Raw genomic sequence first — 16,068 nt, forward strand, 5'->3', positions numbered from 1 at the left:
TGGTGGGTCTCCTACTCCTGGACCCTGGATGGACATCTGGGCAGAGGGAAGCTCTGGTCTAGGCTAAGAGAGAATGGGCTCAAGGGCAGAGCATCAGTCGAGAAGTCAGGCTTGAGGGGCGATCCTAAGCAAACCTGGATGGTGGCGCTGTTTGCGGTCTTGTGCGTACCAAGAAGCAGAAAAGGATGGTCTGTGGGGAGAAGGAGGGAGCCGAAAAACGGTCCAGGTAGGGAGCTACGGAGAAGAGAGCACAGCTCCAGAAAGGCATGGAACCCCAGACAGGCCTTGGCTTCTGACACCCATCCCATCGGGCTTGAGTAGCTCCGTCCAGGTACGGGTCTCAATTGTTGCCATGCTATCCGCAAGGCGGTGTACATGTGTGTCATGAGGGAGGCTGTCCCTGCTCTTGCCCTGCCCGGCTTCCTGGGATGCAGAATAAGACAGCGTTGGTAGCAGCTTATCAGCTATGAGGGGCTGTACCATATTGATAGCTACAGAATAAGAGATAATGAGAAGTGTGTGTGTGTAGTGTGTGTGTGTGTGTGTGTGTGTGTGTGTGTAGGTGTGTGCAATGCTCGAAAAGGCCAGAATATGGCTCTGGATCACCCGGAGCTGGACTTACAGCAGTTGACATGGCTGCTGCTAGGAACCAAACTTGGATCCTCTGGAAGAGACGTAAGCACACTTAACTAACCACTGCCATTTCTCTAGGCCTTGTATCCTGTCCTGTGATCTACTGTGGCAGTTTGAATGAGAATGTCCCCCATAGGCTCTGTATTTGAACTTTGTCCCTAGTTGGTGGTGCTGTTTGGGGGAAGTTTAGAAAGTGTAACCTTGTTGGAGGAAGTAAGCCATTGGAGGTGGGCTTTTATTCTTTCCTTTTTGGAGACATTGTTTCACCCTGCAGCCCGGGTTGTCCTAGAACTCATTCTGTAGAGCAGTCTGGCCTCAAACTCAGAACTCTGTCTACCCCTGCCTACCAAGTGCTGGGATTAAAGACATGCAACACCCAGCTAGGACTTTAAGTGTTTAAAGCTATTTCCAGTTGACCCCCTGCTTCATGCTTATGGTAAAAGACATAGACCCTTAGCTTCCAATGTGGCTACGTGTCTCCCTGCCTTGATGGACTCTTATCCTCTGGCACCATAAGCTCAAATAAACGCTTCTACAAGTTGCCTTGATAGTAGTGCTTTCTCACAGTAGCTCAAGAGAAGTAACTATGTAACTAGTATACCTAGGAAGGCACAGGATATTCCTTAGATATCATCTAGACAGAAAACTATTAACTAGCAAGAGTGTAACAATTTAGTATGTGATGTCAATCTGTCAACTTCACCATTTGGCTAGATCATCACAAAGATCATCTGAGAGGGAGCAAGGCTGAAATTGGGGTGCTTGAAGAGAACTCCTTTGCCAAGTTTCCTGACCAATCGGACTATGGAAACAAGGAACTCACAGAAGCACCTGAAACTCATCTATTGACTCGATAAGAAGGAAGTTTTTCCATGGAGAACTTGAAACCACCGTTCTCAGTTTCAGGAAATCAGCCCATTTGAGAACAAGGTTCCTCACTGGGAGTCCCTTGGTGGCTCTAGCCCACCACCCATTGTCACCTGTGAGTGTGCAAGAGTGACATGAAGAGGGACTTGGCATTACCTTCTGCCTTTCAACAGTTCAAGGACTGTGGAATGAGGACTAGTTTAGAAATAATGGGGACAGGAGTTTGGGTGATGACCAAGAAGACAGACATTTCTCTTACTCCCAACTGAGAAGACTAATGCTTAGATTAGACATGTGTACAATACACACACACACACTTTCTCCTTTTGTTCCCAAAAGATGCTATTATGCATGTTTCACAGCTTATTTTCATGTGAATGCAGGTAGTGAGTATCTTTACATACTGCTATGTACAGATATGTCATACATATGCACATACGTGTATAGAACACATAAGACACATGTGCAAGCATATATAAGAAATAAATTATATAGACATTTATGTGTGCTTATGCATGTAATATGAATGCATCTGCATGTTCTTGTGCATGTGTGTGCACGTGCCTGCATGTGTCTTGAGGCCAAACCCACTCTCTATCTGAGTGACACTGGATGAGCCATTAACCCCTCTGAGGCTCTAGTTCTGGGTGTAGAAAGTACAGGGATTCATGGGCCTTGCAGAGGCCTGTGGCTTACATCAAGCTGGGTCTGGAGTCATGTGAAATGAGTTGTTAGAATGACAGCTGGCTTATGCCTTGGGAACACCAGGGAGGTGGGACCCCAGCTCCAAGCCTCTGGGATGGATTTATGTTTCTGAGAAACACACACACACACACACACACACACAGAGAGAGAGAGAGAGAAAGAGAGAGAGAGAGAGAGAGAGAGACGGACAGACAGACAGAGATAGACAGAGACAGACAGAGACAGAGAGGCATAAACAGGTAGACACTGGTGATTGTTCCATGTAGGATCTGAGCCAAGCCCCTAAGCAGGGTTTGGGGAACCAGGGAGAAACAATACCCCAAAGAGAGGTGTCTCTTATTTGATACCTGGAAGTTCCCCTCCTGGGCCCAGCTTTCTCACCTGCACATTGAGCCAAGTTAGCTGATCTCCCAGACTTCTCTGACATTGTGGGAAGAAACCACTAGGCTTGACCCACAGCAAAATGTTGGCACCAGATACAAAAAAGAAAAAGCTGTGGAGAGAGTAGTAGCTGCAGTTCACAGTGGGCTTAAAACACCCAGAAGGAAACTCCTGTCTCTTAGAATGCATGGAATTTGCTGGAAACAAAGTGGAGGTGGGATGTGGGCGGAACACTGGTTCTGCGCAGAGAGTGTGCTGGGAGCCTACAGCAATAACACAGGAAACCTGTCTGCCAAACAGGATTTGTGGAAGGAAGGGGTGGAGAGAGAGAAGAGTGGAGCGTTCTCCCCAGCAAGCCAGTTGTGCCAGAGACTGCCCTTCCAGCCCCGAGCCAGGGTCTTGTCACACTCAGTCACGTTTAATCAACTTAGATAAGTGGGGGTGGGGGTGGGGCAGGGCATGTCATGGCTTCCAGGAGCTCAGAGTCTCCTGAGAGACGCAGACATGCGCAGACAAGCGAGGGCAAGATCAGCGCATGAAGGAGAGTAGATAGAGCCTCCAAACCAGTGCGCGCGAGAGTGGGGACAGGGCGGCTAGCCAGCAAAGCTTAGTCTTAAGCTCTGACAAGCTCCCTGCAAACCCAGGCTCTGACCTGTGTGACTGTGAGTCTGTGGCCAATTTCTTAGATTTTCTGAACACGTTTTCTCAGCGGGGGCGTGACTCTACCCATACCACACAGTTGCCCTGAAGACTAAAGAAAACTGAATACGCACCCACCCAGAAGATGGCTGTTGGCTAGTTTTATGTCAGCTTGACGCAGCTAGACTCATTTCGTGCGCGTGCGCATTTTTTTGAAAGATTTTATTTATTTATTTCATGCATAGGAGTACGCTGTAGCTGTCTTCAGACACACCAGAAGAGGGCGTTGGATCCCATTACAGATGGTTGTGAGCCACCATGTGGTTGCTGGGAATTGAACTCAGGACCTCTGGAAGAACAGTCAGTGCTCCTAACCACTGAGCCATCTCTCTAGCCTGCTAGACTCATTTTGAAAGAAAGAATCAAAATTGAGAAGATGCCTCCAACTGATTCATCTTCTTGATTGATGATTGATCAGTGTTGGAAGAACATAGCCTACTGTAGGTGGTATCACTCCTGGGCTTGGTGGTCCTGGGTGCTATAAGAAAGCAGGCTGAGCAAGCCAAGAAGAGCAAGCCAGTCAGCAGCACCCCTCCATGGTCTCTGCATCAGCTCCTCCTCCGGGTTCTTGCCCGGGATGAGTTCCTGTCCTGACAGCCTTGGACGGTAGACTATAATATGGAAATGTAATAGAATAAATCTGTTCTTCCCCCAAGGTTCTTTTGGTAATGGTGTTTCATCACAGCAACAGAAATCCTAACTAAGACAATGACCATGGGTTTGCAATACCTACTTGAGTAATGCTTATGTAAAATTAAGGATCACAGACATCTTTTTAAAATAGGTCAAACTTTAGATGGGATTCTTTTTTTCTTTAAAAAATATAATTATATTGGAATGGGGGGAGGCTGAGGGGAGGGGAGTGGAAATTACAGTTGGAATGTAATATATGAGAGAATAAAAGTAATTACTAAAATTATATTTTAGTTCTATATATACACACATATGTAATTGTATCTGTGTGTATGTGTGTGTGTGTGTGTATGTGTGTGTGTCTGCATACAGATGCTCACACAGGCCAGAAGAAGGCACTGGATCCCCTGGAGCTGGAGTTGCAGGTGATTGTGAGCCATCTGACGAGGGTGCAGGATGCAAAGGCAGCGAGCAGCCTCAGCCACTGAACCTCTCTCTGGCCTCTCCTTTCTTTCATTATAAGTTGTTATTTTGGGAAGGAGAGATGGCTCAGCACTGACTGCTCTTCCAGAGGTCCTGAGTTCAATTCCCAGCAACCACATGGTGGCTCACAACCGTCTGTAATGGGATCTGATGCCCTCTTCTGGTGCTGGTATGTCTGAAGACAGCTACAGTGTACTCACACACATAAATAAACAAATAAACAATTCTTTAAAAAAAAAATAGTTGTTATTTTGAGGCCGGGTCTCATATGGCCCAGGCTGCCCTTGAACTCACTATAGACCAGGGGACAACCTTGAACTCTGTTTTTCTTTTCCTCCTTGGTATGTTCTGCGGTGCTTACTTTTTAACCTTCTTATCAAAATGAAGACACAATGCCACACCAGCCTACACCTGTAGGGTCAGGGTAATGGATAGCGCTGTCTTCGGCTTCTGCATCTTTTGTCCCTGTTATGTCTAGGTCTTCAGGGAAGCAACACATACAGCCATGGCCTCCCGTGACAACAGCACCTCCTCTGGAATCTGGCTGCCTGATTCTGTTTGACAGTTAACTTAGATTTCCAGAAGTAGGAGTACACGATAAAATAACAATTAAAATTATACACAAGCACATAAACTGGAAACGAGGTGGTTTATTGTCACTATCAAGTCCCATGAGCTGACTGTCACAATGTGCTGTGCTTTTATTTTTAAAATTGATGTTATTTTGTGTGTGCCTGTGTATGTGTGTGTACAGTTTTTATGTGGGTTCTAGAGATTTGTATTCAGGGACTCATACACACACGGTAAGAGTTACTCCCCAAATGGCCAACCATCTATCTAATCTGTCCGTCTGTCTGTCTATCTATCTATCTATCTATCTATCTATCTATCTATCCCTTCCTTAAAATAGGAATTGAACCCAGGCACTTGAGTCTGCCAGGCAAGTACTCTGAGTTCCCCAGGAGGGGTGTTATCTTTGGGTTGCAGAGAGCAGATGCTGGGGGTGGGGCAGATGCTGGGGGTGGGGCAGATGCTGGGGGTGGGGCAGATGCTGGGGGTGGGGCAGATGCTGGGGGTGGGGCAGATGCTGGGGGTGGGGCAGATGCTGGGGGGTGGAGCTTAAATAGAAGATAAAAGGAAGATGTGGGTCTTGGCCCTTCTCCTGGGAATCTTCTCTCCTTTTCTTGAACACTGACTGCCTGTCTGTCTGTCTGTCTGTCTGATGCTCTATCTTCTCTCTCTGAGCCGTGCCACCCAGAGAAGGGCCAAGAGCTTGAGCCTTGTAAAGAAAGCGATACTTGCCCTTCCCTGCTGCCTGCCTGGCAGCCAGCTGCCCTCCCTAGCTGCAGCAGAAGCTATAAAAAGCACAGCACTTCAACAATAGGTGACATCACCCAGCAGGCTGGCGGAAAGAACTGGATTCTGCCAGATGCCAGGCAGAGTTATGGTCCCTTTCTCCCCCAGGATGAAGCCTCTGGGGAAAGAGCTTGGGCAGGCTCCCTGAATTCTGCAGGGATGTGGGGGAGGATAGACTGACTGCAAAAGACTCCATGCCTTGAGGAAGGGAATTCATCCCAAGGGACACAGCATCTTGACTGTGTTAAAGACTTCCCTGGGGCAAGAGATGAGAAGGAGCTGCTGTATCCCTTTAGCATCCTCCGAATGTTTGGGAACCAGAGAGCAAAGGAGTCAGGGAGGGATGAGCGCTTATGTCTAGGGGAAAGTGCCAATGACTCTGGCTTTGGCATCCATGTGGTGGGTAAACCGAGGCAGACAGCCATTGGGGATTAGTGCTTAGAGCCGCTGACCAGGGTGGATCCAGATACCTACAGGGGCTGCTGCCAAAGCAGCCATTGATTAGAGGAGCTGCTCAGTAGACTTTTCTCTGAGGGAACAAAGCTTAATTTACTGGGGCTGGCCCTGTCTGTAGCCAGAGGAAAATTGTGACCTCTTTTAACTCCTTCAGGACGGTGAGAAAGAGAAGGAAAGAGGAAATTCACACACACACACACACACATTCTCTCTCTCTCTCTAAATGGATGGATGAAACAAAAGGCAGAGTCCAATAACATCATATACACAAATATACATGCATACACACATACATACATGCACACAGACCTACAGAGAAACATATACATATTCACACATAGAACTGTCGGAGCAAAGTTCCAGCAAACAGACTCCAAATATTCCACACATACACACAACCGGTGGATGGAAGGAACAATGTTCCAACACCCATTCATACAAACTATACACACACACATAGTTGATGAATGTTCCAGCCACGCCATGGCATACCATACCCTACTTTATCATTTCTCCCATAGCTTATATATCTTCGCAAAATTGTTCCAGCAGTATAAAATTACAATGTGATTACATTTTAGCTTTCTTCTAGTGAATGATCATAAAACCAACAATGTGTTTTTCGATGCCTTTACGAGCCATCACATTATGTAATACAGGTAAAGAAAACAAATTATTCTCAAAAAACCCACGTGCATTCATAACCAAGCAACTTGTTATAGATCAGCAAAGCGCAAGCAAGCAAAGTGGTTCTCTCAGCCGGTTTCTCTTACTGGCAGGCAGCAGTTTGTGGCTATAAGGGGGGGGGAAGTAATTACTTTATTATTTATCTTAATAGTTCAGAAGAATTTTAAAAGAATCACAAATCTAAACTTTTATATAAGAATCACTCGGGCTGGAGAGATGGCCCAGTGGTTAGAGCACTAACTGCTCTTCCAGAGGTCCTGAGTTCAATTCCCAGCAACCACATGGTGGCTCACAACCATCTGTAACAGAATCCGATGCCTTCTGCTGGTGTGTCTGATGACAGCTACAGTGTGCTCACATTTATAAAATAAATAAATCTTTTTTAAAAAATGAATCACTCATATGATAGTGAGTTGAGCCTTCTGGCTGGAATGGGCGGGGTGGTGGAGGAAGTTCAGGAGAACTTAGGGCAGGAAGGCCAGTCAGACGCTCCTGACACACAGGCTGCAGGCTGGGTGGGCAGGACTCTTCTTCGGCCCGGGACACGCAGAGAGAGCACACATACAGAGTGTGCAATGGATTGTGGGACTGTTAGCCAGCCGTGGTTCTGAGCCTCAGTTTGTCCTCCATAGAAGGGTTAGAGGCCTTGGCGAGGCAGCAGGGCAGGAGTCTGGGGAGCTGATGGATACAGACTAATGTAATCTTGAGTTCAGGGTCCAGGTCTTCAGGAACGGAGCTTTACCCCGAGCCTCTGGTCCACCCTGACCTAAGCTCCTCCCCTGCTTATCCACGCGAGCAGCTTCCATCCTGCTGGCTGGAGCCTCACGTCCTCCAAAGAGCTGGCTGTGGCCCCTTCAGACTCCCCACCCCCATGCCCTGGATCCCACAGGATTCTTAGATGGCTTGAGAAGCTCAGGCTGCAGAGTTAAACTCATCCTGCCTTTCATGCCTTAGCTGTCCCAGACTCCCTTTGCAACCTTCTGTCTTGCTCGGTCCCCCCCCCCCCCCCCCCCGGCCCAGCGACATCACCCACAGCTCCAACCCAGCTAGAGGACCCTCCTTTTCTCAGGCACCCTGTGTAGTCCCTCCAGTCTTGTCGGAGGCCAGGACTCTTCTTGGGTTCGCTTACACCCTTTCTCTCTGGTCAAAGTGTGAAAGTACTGGCAGGAATGAACTATCCTAAAGAAACGTGTGCCCTCCCTCTTCCTGGTTATTAGACTGTTGAGAAAATGCTCCCCTCCCCCAATACATTGGAACTCCTGTAGGAATCTGGTGCCAGCCGGCAGTGGGGGTGGCAGCTTAGCTCCAGGAAAGGTTTCACGGTTTCCACAGCTCGTGTGATCACCCTGATGGGCCAGTGATAGGTAGAACCAGGAATGCCTTCGGAATAAATAATTTACCAAATAAGTCTCCTTTCTCTGCGTTTCACGATTACTTTGTCTGTTTAATTGGCTTGTTGAGGACGGGTGGCCCAGGCAAGCAAGCCTGTCTTCCAGGACCATCCCTCCTTCGTTCCCGATTCCCGTATCTAGGTCATCATTAGCTCTTCTCTCTTGTCTGCGCCGACATCATTTGTGGAGCTTCAGTGATGGTAGGCAGGCTGCCTTCTGAAGGGCATGCAGTCTGACTCATCTGCATGTGTGTGGGGTTTTTCTGGCCAGTGGGTTCTGCCTCCCTGCTGGGGCCATTTGCCGAGCAGGACTGAGACAGAAGGCATCTGTGAGGTGCCAGGCACAGGTTTGGGCATGGTATCATGGCCACTATGCTGAGGAGGGTCCTACTATTACAGCCTTTGAAGTGAGCAGAGGTAGGGACAGAAGGTTGAAGTCACATGCTCTTGGGCACCGGGCTAAGTAGAGGAACTGAGGTCTCATCTCAAGGCCTTTGGATTCCACAGGAGAGTTCTTGGCCCTCAGCAGCCCATCAGAGCAGTGGGTACCAATTATTTGACTCCCGTAGAGCAGGGCTGAGCTTGTCTGACCACACACCATGGGTGTCCTGTGCATTGGCTACACCCAGAAGTATGAAGCAGCAGGAGCTGGAGAAAGAGGCTGAAGGTCCGTCCTGCCGCGATGTATGATGGCAGTTGTGACCCTAGGGGGGGGTGATAGTTCCAAAGCTGAGGCCAGATCTGGTCCTCTTCATACCGAGATGTGCCTTATGGTCTCCCCCTTTCCCAGCTGGGTCTTACCCTTCTCTTGGTGTGCTGTCCTTGTCCCCAGCGTGCCACCTGTCCCCAGGGCATTTATGCATGAGGAGTACCCAGGCCAGAGTGCATGCAAGAGCCCCAAATCTCAAGACTGTCTGCTCCCTGCTGGCTGGTGAGTCACTCAGTACTTCAGCAGGCAGGGACAGAGGCAGATGCAATTCTTGTCCTCCTGGGCTCCCTAGATGGGGAGCCACCTTGCCTGCCCTTCTTCCTGCTGAGCCCCGTTTTTCTGAACATCACACTCACCAGACGCCAGAGCTCCATCTGCCCCCTTCCCAGCCCAGGGAGCAGCCAGTGACTCCTCTGGTTCTGTGGCCTTTCCTGGCTCCACCTCTTGTCCACACGTCTACAGCTCTAATCTTCCTGTGACCTGGCCCCTGATAGCTGCCATCTGGTCACTTGGACCCTGAAGCTGCTAAAGAAAGTAACAAAACCAATAGATTTCCTTCAGCACCTCCACTCACTGTCCCCACAGGCATTTTCTGCCCTCAGGAATCTCTCTAGCCAGCCAGGTCCAGACTGCTTTTCCAGGGCCCCTCCCCATTTCTTTGTTATGTAAGTTTGAGCCTGCAGTCTTACCCTTACTTAAAGAATTCATGGAGATGCTACCGTCGGTTTCTCCCTTTCCATTGTATCTATTCACTTATTCATTATCCATCTGTTGGTCTGTCTATCTATCTATCTATCTATCTATCTATCTATCTACTATCTATCTATCTATCTATCTATCTATCATTTATCTACTATTTATCATCTATCTACCATCTATCTATCTATCTATCTATCTATCATCTATCTATCTATCTATCTATCTACCCTCTATCTATCTATCTATCTATCTACCTATCTATCTACTATCTATCATCTATCTATTTATCTATCATTTATCTACCATCTATCTATCTATCTATCTATCTATCTATATATATATATATCATCTATCTACTATCTATCATTTATCTACCATCTATCTATCTATCTATCTATATATATATATATATATATATATATATCATCTATCTGCTATCTATCATTTATCTACCATCTATCTATCTACTATCTATTTATCTACCATCTAACTATCTATCATCTATCTATCTATCTATCTATCTATCATCTATCTATCTATCTATATATATATATATATATATATATATATCATCTATCTACTATCTATCATTTATCTACCATCTATCTACTATCTATTTATCTACCATCTAACTATCTATCATCTATCTATCTATCTATCTATCTATCTATCTATCTATCTATCTATCATCCAACCATATATTCACCCATTTGAGGGACCCTAAAGCCTTTTACAGTCTCACACCCTCCTTACAGCTTCCCTTTCCCACTTGATATAAGGGAAATAATAGTACTTCCTGGGGTTCAGTGTCTTATCTGGGTAGCCCTGGAATGTGGGGCACAGGTCCTGAGATGCAACCCATGTTGGCAGCAACCAATCGACTTAAAAGTCAACTAAACCCACCAATGCTTGCACGCCTGGTCACCATCGCTGTAGCCCACCATTACTAAGTATGTAAAAACTGTACTGATAGAGGGCTCGGGGTCACCTCTCCTCTGGATGTAGTCCACCCCAGTGCACTGGACTAATAAACCTCTTGCTTTTGCATCGATTCCCGATCTCTTGTCTCATTCATGGGAGCCTCAAATAGATAAGACTCAGTTGGGTCTTATACATTCAGCCATCTTTCTGTCAGTCCATGCATCCAGACAACTAACCATCTATCCATGTGTGCATGTGTGCATTCTTCCATCTGTGCACACACCTACACACGAGTTCTTCCATCAGCACCTCTATCCACTCACTCAACGCCAGGGATTCAGAGCCAAACAGGCCATACTCTCTTCGCTCTGAAGTTTATGGTCCAGCCGGAGAACATGGAGAGACACAGCTCTGGAGTTCTTTCCAGTTCTAGCATCCTGGGCTCATAACCTGTCCCCAGACTATGCCAGTGAGCACTAGGTAGCCACAGTGGCTGAAAAGCAGAGTGGCCTTCACTTGGGAACAGAGGGCACCCCTGTATCAGTCTGGCTGCGTCCTACTCTGTGCCACTGCCCCTCTGAGGCAGCCATACCCGAGGAAGAATAAACACAAAGCTCCACTGATATCTGTGTCCCTGGATTTTCCAGTCCCTTTCTACCTCCATGTCTGGGGATCGAACTTGGGTCCTCACGTTTATGTAGCAAGCCCTTAACCAACTTGAGCAGTATCTCCAGTTTTTCCTCTCCCCTTCCATCTCCAGCTCTACCTGCTCTCCACCCACCCACGGTCCCCGCTGCTCTCTCTCCCTCCCTCTCTCCCCCCCCCTCTCTCTCTTTCTCTCTCTCTCTCTTTCTCTCTCTCTCTCTTTCTCTCTCTCTCTCTCTCTCTTCTGTCTATTTCATCTTCCCATGAGGGTAGGAGGTGGAAAGTGGAATTCAGTGCCCCCAAAGTGATCCTTGTCACCCCAGTCCTTGAAGCTACAGTCCCAGATAATAAATTATAGGACATTTACCATGTGAACCTGCAAAGCTCAGGAGTTCTCCTCCCCTTGCCTCTTACCCTTCCTTCCTTTACCTCTCCACCTTCTTCTCCTTCACCACAGAACACAGGCAGAGACTGAATCACCCACCTAAGTTTTGGGTTCTAATTCTCACCTACAAAGCGACACTTCCAAACTCGGTCAACCACTGACGCACAGGGTGTGTCCAGCAAAGATTCTCTCCCTCAGTCCTTCCTGACCCTTTCCTCTCTATTCTGGGACTGGTTGGAGAAGGAGGGAGAGAATGGGGACAGGACTGAGAGGAGAAAGAGAGTAGTGTGTATAGAAGCTCTCTAAGGAAGCAGCGAGGGTCCTCAGGGTTTTTCCTGGGGACCATCCATTGCTCAGCTCACCGAAGTGTCCTCAGAGCAAGAGGCGATGATGTTGTCAATGAAGGGGTTCCATTTGATGTCCAGCACGTTGCCTTGATGACCACACACCTTGGGGTAGTTCGGCTCGATTCTGCCTGTCTGTAAGGGAGAGACAAATCATTAGTTTGGTGCCCCCATTCAGAGTGGTTCAGAAAGGAAAGATCTTTTCTGAACTCCTGGGGAGAGGGTCTTCTGGGGGGGGGCTCCTCAGGCCCTTAACTTCCTTTCTTTTTCTCTGATGGAAAGTCCTAGGCTGTGTGACAGCTGTGACTCAGCTGGTGGTTTTTTCTCAGCAGGCTGGAGCCACAGGCAGGGCCTTGAACATTCCAGGGCTCTGATAAGCTGTCAAGGCTGTTACCCCAAACAGGAGGCAAGAAGCCCTGCCTCCTTCATTCCAGAGCCCAAATTCCTTAAACCCTCACATAGGCTCCACTAAGCCCCCTTACTAGTAGGAGGGGGCATGTTAAGGTCAGCTATAACCTCAGTGCAGTGTAATCATGAAGTGACTGGGGGAGACCTTGAAGATGCTCTCTGGTGGGAATTATGATTTTTTTTTTATTGTGTGCATGATGTGTGTGCGTGTGTGTGTGTGTGTGTGTGTGTGTGTGTGTGTGTGTGTGTATGTTTAGGTTGGAGGGCAGAGGTCAACCTCTGGCTTTCCTCAGAAGCCGTCCATTTTATTTTTAGACAGGGTCTCTCACCCACCCTCTAGGTGGTCAGTGCGGTGATCCTCTGATAGCTATGTCTGATCACTGGGCTGTGAGCACTCGCTACTGTGTTCTCCTCGTGGGCTCTGGGGTTAAACTCAGACTCTGCTGCTTCCGAGGAGACACTGTTTACAGCAGCAAGTCATCTCAACAGCTCCATCGATGTCATCCCTGCTCCACATGTGTGCCCTCAGCAGCCAGAGGAGTGTGACAGATCCTCCGAAACTGGGGTTAGAGACGGTTGTGAACCACCACATAGGTGCCGGGAACCGAACCTGGGTCCTTTGGAAAGCAGCCAGTGCTCTTCACCATCTCCCCAGCAACATCTTCTGTGCACCCAGCTCTTTCTAATAGTCATCCTAGGGCTGGGATTACGGGTGTGTACCACCACGTCCAGTTCACTTGCTACTAGGTTGGGACAGTAGCAATCCAGGCAGACACCCAACCTACACCCCCAGCCCCAGCCTGTAACTTTTAAGCTGAGCCATATATGACCCCAGGATCCACTAAGGCTAGGCACTATCATTAGCTCTCGCAACAAACCGAATTCTACATGAGGAATGCAAGGCCCAGAAAAGGCTAATTAATGGCCCTCAAATCAAAGAGCTGAAAGTGAGCCTGAGATTTCCAGTGCGATTCCTCAAGGCAAGCCCTTTGAACCTGTTGTTCCTTGCCAGCACCCCTCCCCCAGTTCCCCTTAACTTGGCAGGCTGGATCACTTGTTCTCTTTCCCTCCCTCCCCCTCCCCTGCTCCTCTTTCCCTCCCTCTCCCCATCTCTCCCTTCCCCTCCCCCCTTCCCCCTCCCCTCCCCAGGGAAGCTTCACAGCTCATCTTAAAGCTGCACTTGAGTGTTTGCTTAGCAAAGCTGTTTGCATTAAGTTTCTGGCACCCAGCCCAGCCAGGCCACTCTGAGAGGCTAGGTGCAGCTTCAAGCTGGCCATCAGGAACACTGAGCTAGGAGCTGTGGGGGATGTGCTGGCCCTGGAGGGAAAGGTCTGCCACACCCCTGGACCCTGAGAGGAGTGAGGAGAGACAGAGGCTGTGCTCTGGGTATGAAATAAGGCTTTTACTTTTTTTTTTTTTTTTAATTTTATTCGAGTGCTTGCGTTTGTGTGTGTGTGTTTTGAATGTGTATCCCTCAGTAGGAATGTAGAGGTCTGAGGACACTTATGTGGGGGTTTTGCCTCTACATGAATTCTTAGGTCAGCAGGCTTCTGTTACGTAGCAAGCGCCTTTACCTTCGGGCCACTTCGCCATTTCTTTTTGACTTGTTTGTCTTAAATACAGAATCTCGGGTGGCTCACGCTGGCTTTGAACTTGATACCTACGGTTAACTCTGAACTTGATACCTATGGTTAACTAACCTGCTCCTCTTGTTCCGGAGGGCTAGGATTACAGGTTATCCCTCGAGGGTTTATGCCTCTACCCACGGCTCCGGTGCATGCTAAGCTAAACACCCTACCAACAGAGCTACATCCCCAGCCCCCAAAAAGACTCTTAGTCACACAGTTGGGCAAATGTAATAGATGCCAATAATTTTGTAAACACAGTGAAACAGTTAAGATGTGATGAATTTTTAATACTCTGTACCTCAGCTTTTATTATAATTTATTTAATTGTACTTAATACGATTTAATTTTTAATAAAGGCTGTGCTTAACAATCGGCTTTAAAATTTTCCTAGAAATTTAGCCGTGGGCTCTTGCAGACAGGACACACTGACAGCAACTCCTAACATTACTAAGACCTTTTGCTCACTTGCGACTTTGACATAAAGATGAAATGACAAGTCAGATGCCTTGACAGACATTCTAAAGTTGCATGTATTATGTACAAATATATATAATATAATTATAATATATACCATCTGGAAGGCAGAGGCAGGAGGATCTAAGTTTGAGGCAAGCCCAGGACTGTGTAGATAGGCTCTGCTTCATAAATAAATAAATGAATAAGCAAACAAACAGATAAAGTAGCTAATCCATTCCCGCGGGGGCTATGAATGCCGAGTAGCCCCTAATCTGTCTGTTCTCCAGCCTGGCGGCAGGCTGCTATCTAATTTCTCCTTCTAATACTCAATGCTGACCCTCCCCCAAAAGTTCTCATTCTGACACCAAGGTAACACAGTTAGACGGGAGCCTGGGAAGATGGTTTAACTGGTATAGACCTGAGGACCTAAGCTTGGGTCTGTGACCCCCGTAAAGCCAGGTACAGTAGCACTTGTTCATAACCTTGAACGTGCAGCCAGTCTAGCGGAATTGGCTAGTTCCAGGTTCGGTGAAAGATCTCTCAGAAACTTAAGGTATTCAGTGGTTAGGGAAGACATTCTGTACTGACCTCTGCCCTCTATACACAGGCACACATCATATGTGTGCACATGTGCACCTGTACACACACACACACACACTCAAAGGAAAAACTGGCCAACCCACACTCACTGGGGCCTATGAACAGAGCATCCCCTTGACCTGCCTGTTTTCAAAGTGGCTCCTGGCTGTTGTCCAATGCTGCCTTCTCATACTTAATACAAGTCCCTCAACAATATTGTTGCAAATTCTAGTGCAGAATGCTCTTATTAATCTATCTAACCAAATATGATCAGATTTAAATCTCAGGACAATTCCATTTTAACAGCCAAGAAAACAAGTTTGATTGCTCCTGAGTGTGGTCTGGGTATTCCAGTGTGGCACATCAGAATGACTTGCAGGCTTGTATTTCTTGTGGCCTGTGGGCTGCAAGCATCCCAGGAGAGCTATGAATACATCCCAATATATTTGTAGATACAATGTTATATTGTAGTGTCAAAAGGCTGAACAGCCTTGATAGACGGTCAGTGCAGTGGGTTCCCTGGAGGTTGGAATGTAAGATACCATCTGGTCCCTGAGCCTCCCAGGGCTTCAGCTTCTACGAGCCAGGCAGGGACTTAGCATAGGAATGGATGGGAAGGGATTGTGGGGAGGGAAGGATATAGCCTAGGATTTGGTTGCATGGGAATCCATTCTACCTGGAGGAATGGCTTTACTGGGGATCCACTGTGCAAGATCATTCTAGTACTTTTATTTAATTAAAAAAAAGAGAGAACTAAAGAGATGGTTCAGTGGTTAGAGCACTGTCTGCTCTTCTAGAGGTCCTGAGTTCAAGTCCCAGCAACCACATGGTGGCTCACAACCATTTGTAATGGGATCAGATGCCCTCTTCTGGTGTGCTTTTTTTTTAAAAGTACTTTTATTCATGTATTTAGTGTGCAAAGACGTGCATACATGCACAAATATGAGATTAAGTATGCCATAGTGTCCACGTATGGTCAGGGAATAACATACAGGAGTCAGTTC

At 47.4% G+C, this 16,068-nt stretch overlaps 1 protein-coding gene across 3 annotated transcripts in view; it reads right to left on the reverse strand.

Moving 5' to 3' along the window:
• CORO2B (coronin 2B) overlaps window positions 1-16,068 on the reverse strand; it is a 104,354-nt gene that overhangs the window by 13,370 nt on the left and 74,916 nt on the right. For all 3 annotated transcript variants that reach the window (XR_013975351.1, XM_080929670.1, XM_080929671.1), the window contains one exon: window positions 12,012-12,128. Coding sequence is in view for 2 of the 3 variants with exons in the window: in XM_080929670.1 (XP_080785796.1) it covers window positions 12,012-12,128 (117 nt within the window). In the remaining variant the exon portion in view is untranslated. The remainder of the gene's footprint in view (window positions 1-12,011; window positions 12,129-16,068) is intronic.

Source organism: Micromys minutus (genome assembly GCF_963924665.1).
Source record: "Micromys minutus genome assembly, chromosome: 16".
Lineage (NCBI taxonomy): Eukaryota > Metazoa > Chordata > Mammalia > Rodentia > Muridae > Micromys > Micromys minutus.